Source organism: Lepidochelys kempii, chromosome 2 (assembly GCF_965140285.1).
Source record: "Lepidochelys kempii isolate rLepKem1 chromosome 2, rLepKem1.hap1, whole genome shotgun sequence".
NCBI lineage: Eukaryota > Metazoa > Chordata > Testudines > Cheloniidae > Lepidochelys > Lepidochelys kempii.
This window is the reverse complement of record NC_136381.1, coordinates 117,787,036-117,811,492: the sequence shown is the minus strand read 5'-3', so window position 1 is coordinate 117,811,492 and position 24,457 is coordinate 117,787,036. Positions and strand designations below refer to the sequence as shown.

The window sequence follows — 24,457 nt, the reverse complement described above, 5'->3', positions numbered from 1 at the left end:
TTTGCCAAGTAGCAGAGACCAAGGTTTCTTTGGCCAGTTCCTGCAGTCTTTGCATGAGTTCTTTGATTTATTTCCATGGCATTGCATAAGGAAGTAACAGATGCAAGTCAAACACACAGCAACCAAGTAGGCATTCTGTAGATTTGCTAGTGAGAAAAGCAGAATTACAGTGATTGTTATTAAAAAGTCAACATTTACCCACAATGGTACTGCAGTTGTTACCAGTCACAAGCTTGCAATTGCTATGGCATCTGAGGTACTATTAGAATAATAAGCATCAACTTTTTCCATGGATGACCATAGAAGGACAACTGCAAAGGAAACTCTCCTTTTATATGAACTACACTATATGCAGGGAAGACATCAAATTCCATTTTACTAGAAAATCTATAAAGAAAAGTATTTGTGAGTAAATACCCATTTTTTCCCACCCAGTTTGTTAATTTGTCCCTTTCCTGACATTTTATAAAATAGCTGAAGCAGTGCATTTCCTCCTTCACACTAGGAGGGATGAGTGAGCTGCTGTTACTCACTGCTCCTTATACAGTATATCTGCTCTTTAGCTGCTGTACTCTACTGAAAGTTGAGTTGACACTTGCGATTATGCAGACTGCACCGGCGCTGTGTCTTAAGAACCTAGACATAACTGCTTGGAGGGATCTGCCCCCTCCCTCAAGGACACTTGGCACTGTGTGCTAGACTGTGGATCAATGGCAGGGATGTGCCAAGCACTGAGTTATTGATTATTCTGGATAAAGTTGGTGCCCCGGCACAGGAGCTAGAAAATCATAACAGGGGACACTCGATCTCTCTCCATTTTTTAAGGTGGTTGGTTTGTGCCAAAGGATGCAAGTCATCTTTGAAATGTTTTTTTTAAATTATAAATGTGACATTTCTCCCACTAATTACCCTTTCACCAGGTGAAGGATAATAGAGTCCTCAGACTAATTCAGCCCTGAGCTTTTGCCTGAGCGGCGGCTCCTGAACAAATTATATACATGGCGGTGCTTTTGTAATTTAGGCTCTTTTTACAATAAAAGCTGAACTCATTTAGCGTCTCAATTTGATTGTGAAACTTTCCTAAGAGGTGAGAAAGATCAGTGATTTATATGTAGTGCCCAGCTTCATTTTACACCGAGGTGGTGTCATATCAGATACATCAGTGCAATGAACCTCCTGTGTTTTTCTCCAAACATTAAAAATCCATGCTAATTTCATGCCCACAAAATCTGAATCATGGGACATCTTTAATTAAAAGATAAATGGCAAAATAATGTTATTGTGGATGCTTTATAATTGCAATGAGTTAATTTTTAATTATTCATTTTTATTCTTGAAAACCCATTTACATGCATGCTCATTTCCTTTTACATTTTAATCACAAGGAAAACACAGTCTCTAGAAATATGGATTTCATATTCTATTCAAAGCAACCCAGTGTTATAGGATAATGACTCTACAACTTCCAGAATCCAATTAGCAGCTTTGTAGATCCTTATTCAAAATATCTTACAGCGGACTTTCATAGTAGTCTCACTTTGATTATTTCACATTCACAATCTACCTGTTTATTAAAGAGCACAGACATTGCATTTTATCAGCAAAATGACTGATTAACAGTGTAGGTTATTATTATGAAGGCTTGTCTTTTTTTCTCTCTCTCTCTCTTTCTGGCCACTCCACTTAATACCTGAAAACCAAACCGTCAGCCGAGGTTAGGGTTTCGAGACATGGGGGAGTATTAAAAGCAATGATCTGGAAGAGATTCATTTTTAATGGAAGTCATTTCTTATGCATTGCTGCTATAGTCAATTAAATACTGAAAGAGAGAGCTTGCAGTTGCAGATCCTAGAATGATATATCTACATTACAGATCAAACTGGGGATCTTCACTCACATAGCATGAAATTCCCTCTGGTGCAGAGGGCACATATACATATCACTTAAGCCCCACTTAACATAGGGCTTAAGCGGTAGGTTAAAACTAGCACACGCCCCCTGCCCCGTTACGAATTTCATTTTTGTCAGCTTAGGCTACCAATAGCTATTTTAACTCCTCACCCCTGTCTATGCCCAATTACACATGTTTATTAATTTCCCAACCAAGCATGTGTATCATCGTTTTACAGAAATAGGATGTCAGTAGCTGCTTCTGCTGATTAATTTTAGAAACTTTCCCGTCGGGGGAGTCCTCATTCTTGTTTTGAAGACAGTCAACCAGCTCCTCAGCTGGTGTAAATAGACATAGCTCCATTGACTTCAGTGGAAACAGACCAATTTACACCAACTATGTTTTGAGGTCATACGGCTGTTTTTCCAGAATCTTGTTTTAAACTTGTAGTATGATTTTTCTGGCTGTGAACTTTTTGAACAATGAGATTTGCTGTATTTTAGTTCTGTTGTGAATGTAGTGAATTGTTGGCATGTGATTATCAGCAACTAACCACTACGTCAAACACAACCAATCTTGGGAGTAAATGAAAAGGGACATAGGCTCAAACGAAAAGCCCAGATTGTGAACTTTGGACAGTTTGCATCTGGATCTGGACTTGTTTGCAGGCCTCTGAACCTGATTCCAATCACACACTGGTTTCACTCTTTTGATTCATATGGAGTTTTTATGATTTACACTGGGTTTGTGCTGGTAAAATCAAAATCAAGACCTGTATCTCTGAAAAAAGAAAAGGAGTACTTCTGGCACCTTAGAGACTAACCAATTTATTTGAGCATGAGCTTTCGTGAGCTACAGCTCACTTCATCGGATGCATACCATGGAAACTGCAGTAGATATTATATACACACAGAGACCATGAAACGATACCCCCTCCCACCCCACTGTCCTGCTGGTAATAGCTTATCTAAAGTGATCATCAAGTTGGGCCATTTCCAGCACAAATCCAGGTTTTCTCACCCTCCGCCCCCCACACACACACACAAACTCACTCTCCTGCTGGTAATAGCCCATCCAAAGTGACCACTCTCTTCACAATGTGTATGGTAATCAAGGTGGGTCATTTCCAGCACAAATCCAGGTTCTCTCATTCCCTCACCCCCCTCCAAAAACCACACACACAAACTCAATCTCCTGCTGGTAATAGCTTATCCAAAGTGACCACTCTCCCTACAATGTGCATGATAATCAAGGTGGGCCATTTCCAGCACAGATCCAGGCTTTCTCACCCACCCACCCCCCGGGGAACACACACACACACATAAACTCACATAAACTGCCAGCAGGAGAGTGAGTTTATGTGTGTGTATGTGTGTTCCCGGGGGGGGGGGGGTGAGAGAGCCTGGATCTGTGCTGGAAATGACCCACCTTGATTACCATGCACATTATAGGGAGATTTCAGAGGAACAGCCGTGTTAGTCTGTATTCGCAAAAAGAAAAGGAGTACTTGTGGCACCTTAGAGACTAACCAATTTATTTGAGCATGAGCTTTCGTGAGCTACAGCTCAGGGAGAGTGGTCACTTTGAATGAGCTATTACCAGCAGGAGAGTGAGTTTGTGTGTGTATGGGGGTGGGGGGGTGAGAAAACCTGGATTTGTGCTGGAAATGGCCCACCTTGATTATCATGCACATTGTAAGGAGAGTGGTCACTTTTGATAAGCTATTACCAGCAGGAGAGTGAGTTTGTGTGTGTGGTTTTTGGAGGTGGGTGAGGGAGTGAGAGAACCTGGATTTGTGCTGGAAATTACCCACCTTGATTATCATACACATTGTGAAGAGAGTGGTCATTTTGGATGGGCTATTACCAGCAGGAGAGTAAGTTTGTGTGGGGGGGGTGGAGGGTGAGAAAACCTGGATTTGTGCTGGAAATGGCCCAACTTGATGATCACTTTAGATAAGCTATTACCAGCAGGACAGTTGGGTAGGAGTGGGTATTGTTTCATGGTCTCTGTGTATATAATGTCTTCTGCAGTTTCCACAGTATGCATCCGATGAAGTGAGCTGTAGCTCACGAAAGCTCATGCTCAAATAAATTGGTTAGTCTCTAAGGTGCCACAAGTACTCCTTTTCTTTTTGCAAAGACAGACTAACACAGCTGTTACTCTGAAATCTGTATCTCTGAAGTGAGCTAAACCAACCCATTCCTCCACCCAATCCAAATATGTCCCAAATTTGGGAAAGTTCAGATCCAGTTTAGCATTCTGTGATTATGGCCCATCTCTAAATTAAAGGAATGTCAGATAAGTTTTGTCTTAATGAGTCTGTCATTAGCCTCACATTTCCTCTTCCCTTCAAGTCCCCACAGGCACAGACAAATGCACCCTAAACCCCTCAGACTGATCTTTCCAATTTGGTGGTAAGTGTTTAGTATAGAATTGTACATTGAGGAAAAAGTAGAGGGCAAACTCCATTGACTTTAATTGGCTTACACCAGGGTCACATTTGGTTCAGTGTTGTTCAGTTATGTACCCGTAATCTCAGAAAGAGAATCTTATTTTTCATTTTGTAGCACATCACTTTTCATGGAAATCTCACTTTCAGAGATCCTAGTATGTGAGGCCAAACATCATAACCTGCAAGATACTTCATCTAGTACATGATGAATGTCAAGTTTTTTCCATAATTCTCTGTTAGGAGTTAACCAATCACACATAAAGAGCTCAGGGTTTTTTTAAGAAAAGATGGACAAAATGCATTTCCCAGACTATATTTAACAGTCTTCCTCTATCCATTCTCCAATTTGTGGAATAATATACTGTACCTCCCTCAAATCAATCAGTTTACAAAGCATGGCCCCGCTAAGATATTTTTTTGTTACAACACAGGGCCCCATCAAAAATAGTTTATTCTACTCTCTGTAACTTCAAATTTCATGAAAGTGCAAGAAAAAATGTATAAAGTGGCACTCTCTGTTATGTACCTTTTATGAGAACTATTCACCCCGATGGTTACACAATAAACATCTGAATCGTCGGAAAACTGGGTGTGGAACAAACAAAACTCATGTCTTGTTAACATATAACCTGTATTATAAAATGTCTTGCTAACCTGAGCACTATTGCTAGAGTTAATATACAAAATAGCCTTTGCAAGCATGAGCGTGTGTGTGCATATATACACTTGCGTGATTATATACACATATGCAGAAGTTTTATTATTTGTATTAGAATAATGCGCAGAGGCCCCGTTCTCTGATGCGTGAGACATACACAAACATAAAATGAAAGCCAGTCCCTTCCTCAGAGCTACCATATAATTACAGAGCCCAATCCTCTCAGCCACACTGCCTTCTCCTTTCCCACTCTGCTGTGTTACACCCACAGTAGGTGGTGTAACACAACAGAGTGGGAAAGGAGAAGGCAGTGTGGCTGAGAGGATTGGGCACTGAACTTAGACTTGGAAGATCTGGGTTCTGTTTCAAGCTTGGATGCTAACCTACAGTGTAACATTGGCCAAGTCACTTTAACTCTTTGTGCCTCAGTTTCTCTATATGTAAAATGCAGATCACGATACTGACCTCTGTTGTCAAGTGCTTTGAGAACTATATATGAAAGTCATTATAGGCTAGAATACCGTGTATTATTGTCTTACTGACATGCACAAGAAATCTTCACAATTTTTTTTTCATTCAGACAATTATTACTAAAATTAATGAGACATACAGCAGACGTGTTGGTATGTAAGTGGTATGTTATGAGTTGTAGAAGCAAGTGATAAACTGCATGCATTAGCATCCTTAGATTGCCTCACCTGCTTGCTGCCCATTAATCCATTTTGTTTTCTTCCTTTGTAGCAGCTGATGCCAGTCAATTTTCCCCATCCGCAGTTTTCTTCCTTTTACGATGAGGACATCAGGTAGCCCACTAGGAGTAAATGCAGCTATGGTACATTGCGTGCATCACTGAGAATAGCAATGGAAGTGGGAATTTTGGGGTGATTTAAATTTTAAAGCACCCCACAAGATTTTTGAGCAGATCCTCAACTGGTATAAATTGTCATAGCTCTAGTCACTTCAGAGGAGTTAGGCCAGTTTACACCAGCTGAAGATCTGCTCTTGGGAACTATGGCATTATGTAACTATGGATAAACAGGAGGAATATTTAACAGCTAGACAGCTAGTGTTTTGCTGTGAAATGGTCTAACCTACTGGCCCTGGGTCTTCCTTACTTGTGGACTGTTTCTGGGTCGTCTTCCCGAGGCATTGACTGTCAAAGAAACAGTCAGGTCCGGTTTCTTGTGATTGGCTGTGTGGAACGGAATTGTCCTCAGGGAAGGAAAGTATTATCAAGGAGGGGAATCTCTGTAGTTCAAAACCAAAACTGGTTAAGCAAGATTAATCACCATAAAAAAATGCCCATTTTGAAAAAATATTTTCTTTTATGGGGAAAAGGGAGAGCTTTAAAAAAAAATAAACCAAGTAAATAATAAATAAAGTTAGCTGGAAACACCATTTAATTATATGTCTTGCTAGAAAATTTCCACTCAGTTTCACTGAAAACCAAAAAGTAAGTTGACAGGTGGAAAAAATATAAATTTGAACATCTTACAGACTTTCCTATAGCACTGTAAGATGCCCTGAGGGGAGCTGGGGAAATATCCTGGCTGCATAGTTTTTGATTCTTTTGAATGTTCAGTAATTTCTATATTAAAAAAGGCAAAGAAATATTTTTTAACCTAAGGGTATGTCTACACAGCAAAAAAAGACCTGTGGCAGCGAGTCTCAGAGCCAGGTCAGCTGACTTGGGCCTGTGGGGCTTGCGCTGCAGGGCTAACATAGCAGTATAGATACTCAGTCTTGGTCTGGAGCCCTGCTCTGACGCCTAGCAAAGGGGAGAGTCTTGGAGCCGGGGCTCCAGCCTGAGCCCAAATGTTAACACTGCTATATTTAGCACCGCAGTGCGAGTCCGAGTCAACTGACCGTGGCTCTGAGACTCGCTGGCATGGGTTTTTTTGCTGTGTAGATGTACCCTGAGTGTTTCCTCACTTTGCAAGTCCCTTCCTTCCTCTCCCTACTGTCATGCTCATGTTAGCTCATCTTGTCCTTCATCTCCACCACCACCAGCCCTTATTTGCCCCCATGGTCAATTTTAAAGAATGGAATTTGCATGACGCTTGCAAAAATCACACGTTTGATTAGTATATCGCTTTCCTTATCCCTTGTCTATTGCACATGGGTAGACTATGCCCACACAACAACCCATTTTGTTCATGAGGTGCTTTACAGCTGACAGAGAGGAAGCATAGTCCAGTGATTAGGGCACTAGCCTCGACTTGGGAGTCCGTGGTTCAAGTCCCTGCTTTCTGTGTGACCTTGTGCAAGTCAGTTAGTCTCTTTGTGGCTTAGTTCCTTCTAATATGTAATTTAAAAAGAAAAAAGCCGGGGGGACATAGCACTTCACAGAGGTGTTGTGAGATAAATCCATTACAGATTGTGAGTTCTCAGATATTGTGGCGATGAGGGTGATATAAGTACCTACAATAGACAGCTCTCCCTAAATTCTTGTGCACTGGTTCGCACTATGGGGCGTGATGTTGATAGGTTTTGTCCAATTAAACCTAGTTCATCTGATTAGGTATTATTTATATTGCAGAAGTGCCCAAAGGCCCCAGAGTGGAAAGCCCATTAAGATCATTCACAAACAAAGCTGTGATTGGTGTGAAATACCCTTTGTGTATTAGTGTGTACTACTGCTCTCCACTTACTGTTCACATTACTGATGGTCTTAAAGGAATGGTTTGGCCGTATAATACTTTGTTCTGTGGTGGCATCTGAGCATAGATGCCTTCTTATCTATCTCCATTTCACAAAAGCTGTGCATCTGTGATGCCTGTAACTGTCAGTCACTGTCTGTTTTTGATCAGGCTGGGCACCCCATTTCTGGTCACAAGAGAACTATTGTTTTTATATTGTTGGAAGTGACCAAATTTTGTTTTAATTTATTACTACGGGACACTTTTTGGCAGAACTCTCTTCAAGCTTGGAATTTGGTTTCCAGAGTTAACGAGGTGATGGAGTTTTGTTTAATAGAAAATGTCTGAGCACCTGCTGTCACACTGATCCAGCCTGGCTTCTGAGGAGGATGAAGTGTTTTCACTCCTCTTATAAATTCCCTTTTTAGTCCTTTATCAGATACATTTTTAACTTGACAGCAAGATTAATTTTAGTAATACTTTTTGTAGCCTTTAGTATTAACATGGAGTTGATGAAAAAATCCAACCTCCTGCTAAATATTTATACCTTTTTTCTTTGATCTTTTATGAAACAGACTAAAAAAAAGTATCCCACTCCACGTTTTTACTATAAATGCTTCATACAGCATTTAGAAGAGTCCAGTTCCATCTCTCTTGTAAGATTTGTTCTGATTGTTGAGAAAGCATGTCACTCTTGGGTCCATGTAGATGGTAATTCATTTGCCAACAGTTGGAGAGTTTTGAGCTGCCCTGATGTCCAATGATAGGATAATTGTTGTTGCTATTTTCACAGGATCAAACCGTGTTCGGTCCTCTGCACAAGTGTGTAGAGATAGAAGCTACAAGGCATCTTTCTCCCCTTCTCTCACTTGCATTCCCTGAACTGGGAGCAGGTAAACATGGTGTCTGTGTGCTCAAGGAGTGCAAGAACTCTGCAGGGCTAGTGTAACTGCTATCACTAACTTCTGCAAATGGGTTGTGAGCCTTGGTACCTCTGTACCAGCCAATAGCACTGGCTGAATGCACAGAGGAGGGGGCACTGCATCCTCTCTTAGAGTAGTGAAGTGGTTGTGTGCTACCAGACTCAGCACAATGCCTGCCAGAGCTCCCAGTAGGGTCATAGACTTCCATGCATGTGCAACAATCCAATCCGTATCTAGTTGGGATTTAGGAACCTGAGGGAAATGTGACAGGAAACCAGACTTGGGAAAAGGAGAGTTGGTCAAAAAATGGTGTCATTCCTCCCCTCCATGGAAAATGTTGATTTTTCTGTGAAAATTTGAAAAAGAAAAGTTTTGGCTAAAACCCAAAGTGTTTGAATTCAGGACACTGCCAGTGTGCCTCATGGGAGTTGTAGTTCATGCTCTTATTCTACTCTATAGACTGGGCTTCCTGCCATGGACTACATTTGCCATGATGCACCACAGTCTCCCCTCTTGGAGAGAGGAGGTGGTGTACTGTGGAAGTAACTGGCTGTGGATCATGGGAAATGTAGTCCACCCAAAGGGCCTGGACCAGAAAGGAGAATGAGAGCATGAGGTAACTGAACCACATCTCCCATGAGGCATTGTAGCACTGTATCCAAATCAGAATACTTCCGTTTTTAACAAATATTTTTCAGATTTCAGATGTTAATGGTTTTTGATTTAAAAAATCGATTTTTTCTCTTAGCATGCAGACACTTTACATAAAAAATTAAATTTTGTTGAAAACCCAATTTTCAGTCAAAACAGTTTTTTACCAGCCCTAGGGAAAAGTGAAGCTCAATGAAACTGTGAGCTGCACATACAATCTCTCATTCTGTCTTGTCTGCAACTGAATGGTGGATCTGTCTTTCCATCCATCCCCTTTCTCTCTCCCTCTCTCCCAACATCCAGTCCTTGTGTTATATAGTTCTAGTTCAAAATTAAGGGTCCCAAATACTTTAACCAAAGAACACTGCTCTCTTTGCCACTATGGTGCTGTTATTCCAGTGGATATTGTGATGTGTATATTTTTGTTGGAAAGTTCTCTTCTCCTTCTTTCTGTTTTACTATCACACAGCCTGTAATGCTTCATCCCTGTCATGGTGAAAAGGCTTGAAGGAAAGATGGGGCCTTACATCATGTTCTGAGCATAGCAGACTTGGGCACATCCTTATCTCTTTGAAAGTGAGTGCCATAACATAGTGCTGTTCCCTGTAAACTCTCTGCCGCTTCTACCTCACCTTTGTTGTGTCTGATGGTTACAGTAGTATGAATTATTGATGGAAAGACAGACTCTAAGGCATTGAGATTCTATCCTATTGTGAGTATTTATAGATTGACAAGGATTTTGAACTGGGTCCAGAACTGGACGGTGAGCAGTTGGAGGTTTCAGGGTGCCAATGTGTTTCTTTCTTTCTTTCTTTCTTCCCTCCCCCTCAGGAGGTGCTTCATATTGGAGTTTTGTAGTGATGCTCTTACTCAGCCCAGTTCAGAGTGACCTGAAGTTAGTCCAATTGGGCCATCCCAGCAACATCCGAGTGTAAATCCAGATGCAGTGGATTCTTTGGTGTCAGCATGAGTCAAATGCTATTGGAGTTTGATCAGCTCCACTTAATCAGTGACCTGTGACCGGGGTCCCCAATTGATGCCACTCAATTAGGTGAACTGCAAAGAATGGGGCAGACAATCCCCAAAACTGGTGGATATTCCAATACTTAGATTTACCAAGCCAGCCCAAAACAGCTTCTGTAATACCTCACTGATTACCCGGAAGCCAACAACACAGTTCCCTTAAAATAACCCAGCCTTAGGCCTCCACCCAGACACCCAAGTCAAATATGATGAGGATTACTTAAAATCTGATTCATCATATAAAAAAGTTCTACCAATCCCAAAGGATCAGACACATTACCTCCCAGGTTAATGAATATTCCAGATCTTACCCAAATACACGCTTACAGCCGATTCTTATTAACTAAACTAAAAATTATGAAAAAAGAAAAGAGAGAATGTATTGGTTAAAGGATCAGTATACATGCAGACATGAGTACAGTTCTTGAGATTGAATTCACATTAGAGATGGCGAGCGTTGTAGTTGCAAAAAGTTATTTCAGAATTAGTTCATAGGTTATAGTCCAATCTTCATGTTCAGGGTGTTCCAGTTTAGGACTGGGATCTCAGCCTTATGACTTAAGCTTCCCCTGCATGAAGCATCAAGCAGGTCTGAGATGACAGGATCAGGACCCAAGGGTCTTTTACACAATTCCAGGCCTTCTCTTGACAGGTCGGAGTTCTTCGGCGAACAGTAGACTATTATGGAGACTTTGAAGCGGACCTATTTCCTAAGCATTCCCGGTAATTATTTACACAGATTAACATAAAACAATTGCCCGGTTTCCATCATTCTCAGGTGATTTGCTATACATTTCAAAGAGAGACAAATACAGCGATATCCTGTGTTTACAGTTCATTTAAATGTTAATATACCCTTTTGATCTCTGAATCAATAGCTATAGTGCCAGACAAGGAACTGTCTGTTTACATGGCTAACATATGACTACGCACATACAATTAGTATCACCTCTAATTTCTAACAATATAGGTTTGTATTTCAGAGTTCTAGCCTATCTACCATGGAATGGCCCTAATTACCATTTATATACTGTTCTAACACGTCTCTACAGGTTGACTCTGTGTCATTTAGCCTGCAGGATGCTTAACCCTTTCTCGCCATGCATCACACCTTCCTAGGAAAGGGAGATTGGAGATGGACTGGTAGCTGGTGTGGGTTGTAGAATCCAGCATTGGCTGCTTGAGAGCTGGTCTGAGTATTGCTTCAGGGTCGTTGGTGGATTGCCTTCAATGGAAGGATTGGTTATTTTATTCAGAAGCAAGTGTAAGTGCTCTTCACTGACTTTTGCCGTCCATGATTGGCAAGGGTCTGTGTCACAGTTAGTGGCTTGATCATCCCTCCGAGTTTCATATTTTCCTTTGGTGTGAGGGAGCAGACACCTGTCAGTGAGGGGCTAGATTATCTAATCCTGCCTCAGTCTGGGGAGATGGACTAGGAGACCTCTTGAGGTCCTTTCCAACCCTACAGTTCTATGAGTCTATGAAACTCCATAGTGCATGGTTCCTTTTTTTGCATCAGATCTAATTCATTCATGCAAGGCCATCATGGGGATTATAGGAATTCAGTTAATTTTTCAGCAAAGAAGGATGAGAGCTCTTTACAGAGCGAGGTGCTTGGATCTGAGGATGGGCTGAGGCATCAGGGTTGATAAGTTAGTGTTCTACACAGTATAGGTCAGGTGGTCATCATTACACCAAGGAGAAAGAAGGTTCTTTTAGCTTCTTGCACAGCTTGCTATATATTTACAAGAATTCCTTTGGCTTTTGTTTGTGTATTATGGAATGGATTTTTCACCATGATGATGTAGCTGTCTGGCTTCCTGTTTCATCTGACAGTTTCCGTAAACCATGATGATCTATAGAGATGGGGAAAGAAGGTCAAAACATTGATGGTTGTGGACACCAGATGGTTGTATTGCTCTACCAGACTTTCAATGAATCATTCTGGCAACTGAGTGTCTTTCTCCTCTAGGGCATACAGATGGTGTTCTAGTAAAGTGGCTTTTTTATTATAATGCAAGAACCTCTCTGTCTCTTGTTTCAGCATCTAACTCTTTAAATGCTACAGCTGTATGGAAAGTCTAGATCAAAACTTCCTCAACTTCATTGTGTTCCCATACTAGACTGTAGTTCAGACCCATCTTTATGACTGTATAGAAGTTTTGTTTATTAATGATTGAGGAGCTAAAAAGTTTCAGAATTTTTGCAAAAACAGCGAGGCGTCCATGCGGCACCTTAAAGACTAACAAATTTATTTGGGCATAAGCGTTCGTAGGCTAAAACCCACTTTATCAGATGCATGGAGTGGCAAATACAGTAGGCAGGTATAAATACACAGTACATGAAAAGATGGGAGTGTCCTACCAAGTGTGGGGGTCAGTGCTAACGAGCCAATTCAGTTAAGATGGAAGTGGCCTATTCTCAACAATTGACAAGAAGGGGTGAATACCAAGAGAGGGAAAATCACTTTTGTAGTGCTAATGAGGCCAATGCAATCAAGGTAGCCCATTTCAAACAGTTGACAAGAAGGTGTGAGTATCAGCAGATGGAAATTACTTTTTGTAGTGATCCATCCACTCCCAGTCTTTATTCAGGCCTAATTTGATGGTGTCCAGTTTGAAAATTAATTCCAGTTCTGCACTTTCTCGTTGGAGTCTGTTTTTGAAGTTTTTTTGTTGTAATATTGTGACTTTTAGGTCTGTAATCGAGTGACCAGAGAGATTGACATGTTCTCCTACTGGTTTTTTAATGTTATAATTTTTGATGTCTGATTTGTGTCCATTTATTCTTTTGCGTAGAGACTGTCCAGTTTGGCCAATGTACATGGCAGAGGGGCATTGCTGGCACGTGATGGCATATATCACATTGGTAGATGTGCAGGTGAACGAGCCCCTGATGGTGTAGCTGATATGGTTAGGTCCTATGATGGTGTCCCTTGAATAGATATGCAGACAGAGTTGCCAACAGGGTTTGTTGCTGAGATTGGTTCTTGGGTTAGTGTTTTTGTTGTGTGGTGTGTACATGTTGGTGAATATTTGCTTCTGTATTTGAGTATGTGAGTATTTGCTCTGAAACCTGTCAGAATTTTTGGTTAGTTCCCATTAGCTTAACTAGACACAACATTAGGCATAAATGTGTTTTGCTGTTGGAACCCATAACATATTTTCTTTCTGTCTCTTAATAACCTGCCTATTGATTTAGGACACAGTATTTGAAATTTAGCTCTATATTAAGATCTTGATTTAGAAGAAAATTAAACTGAGAGATTATGAGGCTCAGAGATTGGTAATGAGGTACAGAACACTCATCTCTGGATCACCAGTTCAAATCTAGCCCAGGTTAGTAGTGAGGAAAAAGTCATTATCTGACTAAAGGCTGTGAAATGAATTGTTAATAATCTCAATCTAGTTCCTGGTACAGTGGTTCTCAAACTTACCTCTGCCACACAAGTACATATACCAATAAAAAAAATCAACATGCAACACTTACTAAATATTAAAAACAGTAAGGCATTGATTCAAACAGAGTCAACAATCCATTGTAATAAGAGCAAAATCAAAACTGCAGTTGTCACTCACAATTAAATGTCCGCACCATTTTATAGCAAACAGAGTAATGTACAGATGGTAACAACTTTGTATAATGCTATGCAAGCTTAATAGAAAGCCATCAAAATGTACAGTACCATCTGAGGACCTGTTTGTCTGGAGGAATCAGCTTTGCTACTTATCCACTGCAGTGGGTAAAATGTGTGCAATAATTCTTTTTTCCCCTAAAGCTTCTCACACACACCCAGAATACATTCCGTGTCTCCCCTAAAGGGGACCCACCGCCCAGTTTGAGAACCTCTATCCTCGAAGATAAGTATCTGCCTCACTAAAAAAATATTACAACCACAAGCATCAGCTTCATTTGGCAGTCTCAACCAAGCTGCTGTGGAACAAACACCCTTGGAGACAGGACTACCAAGGCTGGTAGGCAGTTGGAAGGACAGTGCAATAGCAGCTTCCAAGCCCATTCCCCATGTGGTACGGTCTATGGATTTAATAAAGAACTTTATTTTCTAGAGCTCTCAGTCCAGGGTCTTTCACCAGCATCAAGTTCACTTCAAATAAACGAAAATGTGGCCACTTTTCAAAATACACTGTAGGACACAATGTGACATGGGCTATCTATATATGAAAGGACTGATGAGAGCGCATCTTTGGATAAGGCCTTTTATTCAGTGAATTACTGGTTGCTGTATTCCGCATCCATATGACTATGGTAATTGAATTATTTGCTGTTGACAGCATGGTATATTACACAAGGCTTTTGCCATTTTCCATGATGTTGTTCCTAGCAAAGAGCACTATTTGTCAATTGTAAATTTTATAATACAACATACACCAGTTATGTGTACTACGGTTGTGGTGTATGTGATTTGAAAGCATGAAGCTGAGTGGAAGGAACAATTATCTGTTGTCTGTAACGTTTCCTACTGTATCTTTGGGATTTTTTATTTACACTCCGGCCCTAAAAGAAGTGAGTAGAGTGAGGGGGGAAAGAAACTTTGGCTAGGCTGAGTAATACTTTCAAGCTGAGCTCTTGGTGAGCTCTGGTCCTGAGAGGTACTAAGCACCCTCCGCCCCCCCCCCACACAAACTCACTCTCCTGCTGGTAATAGCCCATCCAAAGTGACCACTCTCTTTACAACGCACACTTTGCTTCTCTACAAAAGAAAAAAGACACTAAACTTTCTAAACTACTACATGCTACAAGGGGCCACAGCAATGGTTCCCTCACCCCACCTAGCAATATTGTTAACCTATCCAACTATACTCTCAGCCCAGCAGAAGCAGCTGTTCTATCTCGGGGACTCTCCTTCTGCCCCTCCACCCCCACGAACATGATACAGTTCTGTGGTGACCTAGAATCCTATTTTCGACGTCTCCGTCTCAAGGAATATTTCCAAAATACCTCTGAACAACATACTAATCCACAGAGGTCTCCCTGCCAACACTACAGAAAGAGGGATTCTAGATGGACTCCTCCTGAAGGTCGAAACAGCAGACTGGACTTCTACATAGAGTGCTTCCGCCGACGTGCACGGGCTGAAATTGTGGAAAAGCAGCATCACTTGCCCCATAACCTCAGCCATGCGGAACGCAATGCCATCCACAGCCTCAGAAACAACTCTGACATCATAATCAAAAAGGCTGACAAAGGAGGTGCTGTTGTCATCATGAATAGGTCGGAATATGAACAAGAGGCTGCTCGGCAGCTCTCCAACACGAGTTTCTACAAGCCATTACCCTATGATCCCACTGAGAGTTACCAAAAGCAACTACAGCATTTGCTCAAGAAACTTCCTGAAAAAGCACAAGATCAAATCCGCACAGACACACCCCTGGAACCCCGACCTGGGATATTCTATCTACTACCCAAGATCCATAAACCTGGAAATCCTGGGCGCCCCATCATCTCAGGCATTGGCACCCTGACAGCAGGATTGTCTGGCTATGTAGACTCCCTCCTCAGGCCCTACGCTACCAGCACTCCCAGCTACCTTCGAGACACCACTGACTTCCTGAGGAAACTTCAATCCATCGGTGATCTTCCTGATAACACCATCCTGGCTACTATGGATGTAGAAGCCCTCTACACCAACATTCCACACAAAGATGGACTACAAGCCGTCAAGAACACTATCCCCGATAATGTCACGGCTAACCTGGTGGCTGAACTTTGTGACTTTGTCCTTACCCATAACTATTTCACATTTGGGGACAATGTATACCTTCAGATCAGCGGCACTGCTATGGGTACCCGCATGGCCCCACAGTATGCCAACATTTTTATGGCTGATTTAGAACAACGCTTCCTCAGCTCTCGTCCCCTAAAGCCCCTACTCTACTTGCGCTATATTGATGACATCTTCATCATCTGGACCCATGGAAAAGAAGCCCTTGAGGAATTCCACCATGATTTCAACAATTTCCATCCCACCACCAACCTCAGCCTGGTCCAGTCCACACAAGAGATCCACTTCCTGGACACTACAGTGCTAATAAACAATGGCCACATAAACACCACCCTATACCGTAAACCTACTGACCGCTATTCCTACCTGCATGCCTCCAGCTTTCACCCTGACCACACCACACGATCCATCGTCTACAGCCAAGCTCTGCGATACAACCGCATTTGCTCCAACCCCTCAGACAGAGACAAACACCTACAAGATCTCTGTCAAGCTTTCTTACAACTACAATACCCACCTACAGAAGTAAAGAAACAGATTGATAGAGCCAGAAGAGTTCCCAGAAGTTACCTACTACAGGACAGGCCTAACAAAGAAAATAACAGAACGCCACTAGCCGTCACCTTCAGCCCCCAACTAAAACCCCTCCAACGCATTATTAAGGATCTACAACCTATCCTAAAGGATGACCCAACACTCTCACAAGTCTTGGGAGACAGGCCAGTCCTTGCCTACAGACAGCCCCGCAACCTGAAGCAAATACTCACCAACAACCACATACCACACAACAGAACCACTAACCCAGGAACTTATCCTTGCAACAAAGCCCGTTGCCAATTGTGCCCACATATCTATTCAGGGGACACCATCACAGGGCCTAATAACATCAGCCACACTATCAGAGGCTCGTTCACCTGCACATCCACCAATGTGATCTATGCCATCATGTGCCAGCAATGCCCCTCTGCCATGTACATTGGTCAAACTGGACAGTCTCTACGTAAAAGAATAAATGGACACAAATCAGATGTCAAGAATTATAACATTCATAAACCAGTCGGAGAACACTTCAATCTCTCTGGTCACGCAATCACAGACATGAAGGTCGCTATCTTAAAACAAAAAAACTTCAAATCCAGACTCCAGCGAGAAACTGCTGAATTGGAATTCATTTGCAAATTGGATACTATTAATTTAGGCTTAAATAGAGACTGGGAGTGGCTAAGTCATTATGCAAGGTAGCCTGTTTCCTCTTGTTTTTTCCTACCCCCCCCCCCAGATGTTCTGGTTTAACTTGGATTTAAACCTGGAGAATGGTCAGTTTAGATGAGCTATTACCAGCAGGAGAGTGAGTTTGTGTGTGTATGGGGGTGGGGGGGATGTGAGAAAACCTTGATCTATGCAGGAAATAGCCCGACTTGATTATGTAAAGAGTTGTCACTTTGGATGGGCTAGCACCAGCAGGAGAGTGAATTTGTGTGGGGGGGTGGAGGGTGAGAAAACCTGGATTTGTGCTGGAAATGGCCCACCTGTTGATCACTTTAGATAAGCTATTACCAGCAGGACAGTGGGGTGGGAGGAGGTATTGTTTCATGATTTCTGTGTGTATATAAAGTCTGCTGCAGTTTCCACGGTAAACATCTGATGAAGTGAGCTGTAGCTCACGAAAGCTCATGCTCAAATAAATTGGTTAGTCTCTAAGGTGCCACAAGTCCTCCTTTTCTTTTTGCGAATACAGACTAACACGGCTGTTCCTCTGAAACCTCTCTTTACGATGTGTATGATAATCAAGGTGGGCCATTTCCAGCACAAATCCAGGTTTTCTCGTGCTGGAAATGGCCCACCTTGATTATCATACACATTGTAAAGAGAGTGGTCACTTTGGATAAGCTATTACCAGCAGGAGAGTGAGTTTGTGTGTGTGTGTGGGGTTTTTTTTGCGGGGGGGGTGAGAAAACCTGGATTTGTGCTGGAAATGGCCCACCTTGATTATCATACACATTGTAAAGAGAGTGGTCACTTTGGATGGGCTAGTAACAGCAGGAGAGTGGGGTGGGAGGAGGTATTGTTTCATGGTCTCTGTGTATATAATGTCTTCTGCAGTTTCCACAGTATGCATCCGATGAAGTGAGCTGTAGCTCACGAAAGCTTATGCTCAAATAAATTGGTTAGTCTCTAAGGTGCCACAAGTACTCCTTTTCTTTTTGCGAATACAGACTAACACGGCTGTTACTCTGAAACCTGTGAAAAGAAAGTAGAATATAGTTGTTAAACGCTTTTTTCCCTGCTCACTGTTGTACTTTTATCTCCCATCCATCTCAAACTTCTGAGAGGTTTTTCTTGTTGCAGTGTTGCATGTTGATAAACAGTACTTTGTCCAGTCCCAGGCATTCGTTCTTTCCGCAGTCTTTTTGGGTTGCTCTGTGTTGTATTTTTGTCTAACAGCTGGGTCAGATTATCCAGCTGCTGTTCTTGCAGATGTTTGCTGTTGGTGGTTTATTGGGTCAGATACAGTTCTCTACCTTGTACTTAAAACATCCTTCAGTGGACATCTGTGGCAGGGACTCCACATTAGGGGAACGAATGCTGGCATTGATTGCCTTAGATGCTTTTTTTATTCTAGGTTTTGATAGTCCTTTGCCCAGATTCTGATCTCACACTGGTTTCACATTGACTTAAATAAGGTTATTCCTGAGTCAGTAAGGGAAGAATCAGGTCCCTTACACTCTCTCTCTCTCTCTCTCTCTCTCTCTGTGTATATTTGTGTGTGTGAGTAAAATATACCTGCAGGTTGGTTGCATGCAGTGAAACTAACTTGTGACTGTAACACTGGGGAACTCCAATTCCCGAAAAGCCATAGTCCATGAGGCAAAGCTGTTCCCACCAAAAATGCATGCAAAAATATTAGATACTGTTTCACTTCAGTGTTATTCATTGAGTGCATCCATGTTTTTCTCTTGTGGCATCAGAATACATCACTGTCTTCTTGCTACTTTGAGCAGTGCTTCCCTGTATTTATTGTGATTCGTTACCTGACAGCTGCAGGCTGGTGCAGAGTCGAGTGTGACAATAAGATCAATTAAATCCTAATGAAAGGAGAAAGGCTGTGTGATTGTAAACCGTATGGGATTGTCTGAAAGTGCAGTTTAGGTAAATAATGTCCACTGCACTCAGTGTTAATCTTCTATGTTTGTTTACCTAGCGAAGCTGCTGTCCCAGTTCTGTGGCTTAAATTTTTAGTTGTTTGAAATATAGATCTACAGACTCTAACATGGGGCTGGCTACAGCATTGCATTCAGGGTGGACTTAATTAGGCAGGAGGCTCAGCTTTCTGAAGTTTATTGTGCATCTCCGATTGAACAAACATTTTTGAAAAATCGTTCTACTCCTAGTTAGTAACAATCTCCCAATAATCCCAGCTAAAAAGATGGGGAAAGACGTGTAACATACAAGCAAAATTATCAGTGTGATACCAGTCACATCTTAATAGTTACTTCTTTGTTTGAAGAAAAGGAGTACTTGTGGCACCTTAGAGACTAACCAATTTATTTGAGCATGAATCGTTGTTTGATCTTAATGTTTTTTAAATCAACCACAGTAACTGTGATTCCTCTACAATTCAGCCCCTCTCCTATTTCTCTCACACTAATTCCCAGCTTCAATTCTAGCTAACAAAGCACCATGCCTGAGCTGCTCTGCACGGCCACTATCCTCTCCTCATTTAAATCCCTCCTGAAGACACGCTTCTTCTGTGACACCCACAAAAAGCTTTTTCATATCTCTGTGTCATGAAGGAACTGCTCATCTGCATTGGGAGAGGAGCCTGAATGGTGAGAGGAGACAGCATAAGGACATGGAATCCAAAATAAGGTGGGGGGAGGTTTTAAACCTGAGGTTAACTACGACCAGTTATGCTTCTAAACACTTGCCCTTTTCCACGCTAAGAGCAAAGTTGTGATCACATCATATTAGCTAAAACATGGTTACACATTTTCTAATGTGATACACTTTCCAGGCCTCAGGATCAGGGCCAGAATTACATCATTTTTAAAGAGCCTTTCTGCCAAGGGTCTGAAAAACACATTACATACAGTTATTATTGAAGCTGCAAAATGCAAGATAGCAGAAACGCCTGTCCACTTCCCCTGCTGGACAGAGACCTCTCTTGACCCTGGCCCTTCAGCACAGCCCTGTCAGGTCCTCACACCCCTCCCCCGATAACCTCCGACATGCCCCACAGTTTGTAAACCTCTGTCATACAGTATATTTCTGATTTCTGTCATGCCCTCCACCCATCTCTCTCTCCCCTCTTTTTCCTTTTCTTCCCCTCCTCACAACTGTCAGAACTTTTGAAACTGGGGGAAGCTCAAGTGCCTTCCTCTTCTACTTTCTGATATCTTTGAGTTTAATTTAAGGTGTTAGTTGATACGTATAATAATACTGTCAGTTCCATTGTTGCAATTCCTTTCCAACAGTGTAATCATAAACTTCTGTTTGGTCTCTCTGGATTGCTGGTGATATGCCCAACTACCAAAGCACACATGGTACACTGCTGTGGAAGTATGTTCTGTGCTCCACGATCTCAGGACACTATGCGCTACTGCTGCTTACTGTGGTGTAGGTAGCTACATAAATGAAAGGAGATGTCATTCTGTTTTCTATGTACTGCACCTTCAAATACAAGGGAGTCTTTACAAAAGTAGCTGTGAAGCAGCTGCCATTTTATTTTTCATTTGAGATACAGAACGTAAGGGTTTGCTAGGCACATTTCTTTCTCTGTCCTACTGTCTCATGTGGAGACTTTACATTTGTTCTTTCTTTGTTTTCCTATGATCTGAAATAAAAATAATAATCTGGACTGAAAAATACATGTTTTGCTCTTTGTGTTTGGAAAAGCACTAACACCCCTTCTAGCTGGAGCTAGTAGTGGTTGCTACAACTGAGCTGAAGCAACATGGATTAGAGATTTGTTGAACATCTCACCCTGACTAACAGTGTTACTTGCTAGCACTGTAAGATTGCCAGTTGTTCTCCTGCTTCTGAAACTGCAAGACACATTAGACTGAGATAAAGTGAGCGAAACCCCTTGTTTTCCTAGGTGTCAGTGTTAATCTTTCCACTGTTGTGTTCTTTTGTCTTCACTTTCCATTGGAATGTCAGCACAGTGACATACACAGGGCATGTGTCAAGCTGACACATATTTTATTCAGCAGTCAAGTACATAGTGACATAAGAACGGCCATACTGGGTCAAACCAAATGTCCATCTAGCCCGGTATTCTGTCTTCTAACACTGCCCAATGTCAGATGTCCCAGAGGAAATGAACAGAGCAGGTAATCATCAAGTGATCCATCTCCTATTGCTCATTCCCAGTTTCTGGCAAACAGAGGCTAGGGACACCATCCCTGTCCATTCTAGCTAATAGCCATTGATGGACCTATCCTCCATTAACTTATCTAGTTCTATTTTGAACCCTCTTCTTGTCTTGGCCTTCACGACATCCTCTGGCAAGGAGTTCTACAGGTTGACTGTGAGTTGTGTGAAGAAATACTTCCTTTTGTTTGTTTTAAACCTGCTGCCTATTAATTGCATTTGGTAATCCCTAGTTCTTGTGTTATGAGAAGGAGTAAATAACACTTCCTTAGTTTCTCCAAAATACTTTTTCAACATGGCGGAATGGCAGTAGGTGAAAATGTCTGCATTGTGTATTTTGCCATTACATTGATAATTTAAGCAATAAAAATAAAATAAGATGGCAAGACAACAACTAATGGGGAAGTGTGCAGATGGGGAAGTGTGCTGTGGTGTGTGTGTTTGTATATGCATGTGTATTAGTCCTCTTTTTGTTTGTTTTCCAGGACAAAGAAGGTCAGCCATTGCTATCGTATCACTTACCGGCACTTGGAGAGGACTCTGACTCAGGTCGAGGTGCACCACCTTCATCGAGCCATAGAGGAATTGGTAGTACAAGAACTGGGAGTGGAGGGTAGATTCTAAAATCCCTGCTTTGACAGTCACAATTACTGTGGATGTTTTTTTGTAAAGAAAGAAAGGGATTTTGTGGCGAAGCATAAAGTTTGGAAGCCTTTTCATAAATGGGCAGTGGTAGAACTTTCAGATCATAAAGATTACCGTTGAGAAATTGTTGGCAAAGCATTTGTCCTTTATTTTAAGAAAGGGCAGGGGGGAGCAATATTGTAAGATTTCCCTCCTGTTACATTAAGAAATACTCTGCCTGGTGGTTTTCTGTGTTGTTAATTGGTCCCTGGGTTCCATTATAGTGTAAACACTTGGCATTATTTCTATGTTGACAGGGTTTTCCATCCACATAATGAGTAAAGCAAAACACATAGAAAAACTGTTCACTCTTTCTTTTCTCCCCCTTCTTATAAAAAGGGCACATTCTGCGTCAAGAAAAACTTTCATGAAATATACCTGCAAAGTTTGGATCCTGACCCAAGTTGATTGTGCTTGGATTTTGGTTTGGCCTATTATAAAGGAAGGGATAGATGTGAAATGTGGCTCTGGATGGAAATCAGAACTTTCTCAGAGTGCTGGGTGTTTGGATGTGGCCATTGGTGTGGGCCCAGCTGTACTCAGACCAAACCAAAGAGAGCGTATCCTCTTAACATGTCTAGCTGCATGTGTTTCACATACACAGTGCCTGCTTCAAATTAGTGTTCCTAGCGTGTGTACTATGGCAAAAATTTCCATCACCCACATCATCAGCCAAAGATTGATATCACTTGGAGGTGGAAGAGGGAAGTACTCATTATTAAAAGGCCCTGAAAAGCAGAAATATGCAGGTACTTGAACTCCCATAATGTTGTGCTTCCTAACAGAAGTCATCCACTGAAAGCTGTGACCTTTGAGGGAGAAAGCTGATCTTTGACGGACCCCTTTCTAGTTCAGTCACTTTATTGGATGCTTACTTCTTTCATGACAGGTTATAATAAGCAAATTTTGGCAGTGGAATGACACTGGAGGCTTGTTGAAATTTTTAAATGGTCTGATAAATACTTGATGAAGCACTCAGAGGCAGAGACTGTCGTGCGAGCGCTTGTTCTTGCCTGTAATGATATTTAATATGGTCTTCCAGGTAACATACAAATTTGTTGGCTCTGCAAGGAATGTTGCCTCCTTCAGGGAAGGGGGCAGTAAAAGCAATGCACTAAGAACCATCCAACATTGCTTTATACCCCATCACGAGACTACTGTGCAGTAAACATACTCAACCAGAAGAACCCAGCAATTAGCACAGATGGGAAATGAATGGAGAGATCATTGTAATTTCGTTATTCAACAGACTTAGCGGTATAAACAAATTCTAATCTAAATCACTGTTGCACTATCTAAATAATTTGATTATAAAGACAATATGCTAGATTTTTTTTCTACAAGGCAAACAGAGTAGGAGTCATTTACACAACAGAAGAACCTACTTGGTGATCTTTAAACAAAAATCTTTTTAAAGAGCAGGTGTCCTTAATTGTATTACATTTCATTCGATTCCTGCCCATTTTTAATCTCTGCCCCTTTTAGAATTCTCATTAGGGACTACTTCAGTGAAAGGGCTTTTTCAAAAATTTCACCAGAGCAGTGATTATTCCTTGGCACAGCCAAGTTCAGGCAATGCTGCCACCTGGGGACTCCAATCCTTACATGATGAAAGGGTGCTGTGATGTTCACCAATCACATTGCACAAGTAGGGGAGTATAGGCTGCTTCCTGCTGTGAGAGAGCACTGAGGTAGTACCTAGAGCCTCTTGGGGAAAGATGACATCTCCTCTCTTATTATGGCCCTGGCTGGGGCACATTGCAAGATTCTCTCTACCATTCAATATGGAAACCTCCATCTACTGCTTCCCAAACCCCTTTACTCTGCCCCTCTCTCTCCCCCATGGCACACAATTTCTTAGGGCAAGTTTGGTTTTCCCATTTGATTGCTCCATCAATATGTGTGGCGGAGAAGTTTCAGAAAGGTAGTAGGGAGAAAATTGGGCAGTGAACCTTGGGTCTCACAGCCAGAGATGTGAATTGAATGGTTTAACAAGGGTACCCGGATGTTATTTGAATCAGCCTGCTCCTTAACCATTAACATGTATGGTACTTGGCATGATCCAGATTGCAAACTGTCTGTACTTAGCAGCCGGGAAATGGGGGGAAGAGAGAGTTCTTGGAGCATCTAATCTCTTGGTGGAAAAAAGGTGGGAAGATAGGTGAGTTCTTGAAAATGCTTTTACAGAGGTGGCACTGCCAGTAATAAGCAGTTTTCACTTCACTATTGATCTGGTTTCTTCGTTTAAAAAATGTCTGATACCACTGTCTTGAATTTTGTTCCGTAATAAAAAAGTATCTTGTAAAAGCTGTAGTGTTTTTGACCCTTATTGTAAAATACTGCAGTAACATTTCATGAGGGATGAGAGAAACTCAGAGAACCTTCCAATGGGAAAACAAAGTTCTTAATGCTAAGAA

At 41.7% G+C, this 24,457-nt stretch overlaps 1 protein-coding gene across 8 annotated transcripts in view; it reads left to right on the top strand.

Moving 5' to 3' along the window:
• Positions 1–24,172, top strand: part of FARS2 (phenylalanyl-tRNA synthetase 2, mitochondrial) — a 371,125-nt gene extending 346,953 nt beyond the window's left edge. For 6 of the 8 annotated variants that reach the window (XM_073332127.2, XM_073332132.2, XM_073332126.2 and 3 more), the window contains one exon: positions 21,842–24,172. In XM_073332127.2, coding sequence (XP_073188228.1) covers positions 21,842–21,980 — 139 coding nt within the window. In that variant the 3' untranslated portion in view covers positions 21,981–24,172. Of the gene's footprint in view, positions 1–19,651; positions 19,854–21,841 lie in introns of all 8 variants that reach the window. The other 2 variants (XR_012157340.2, XR_012157339.2) reach the window with 2 other exon arrangements.
• Positions 24,173–24,457: the final 285 nt, after the last annotated feature.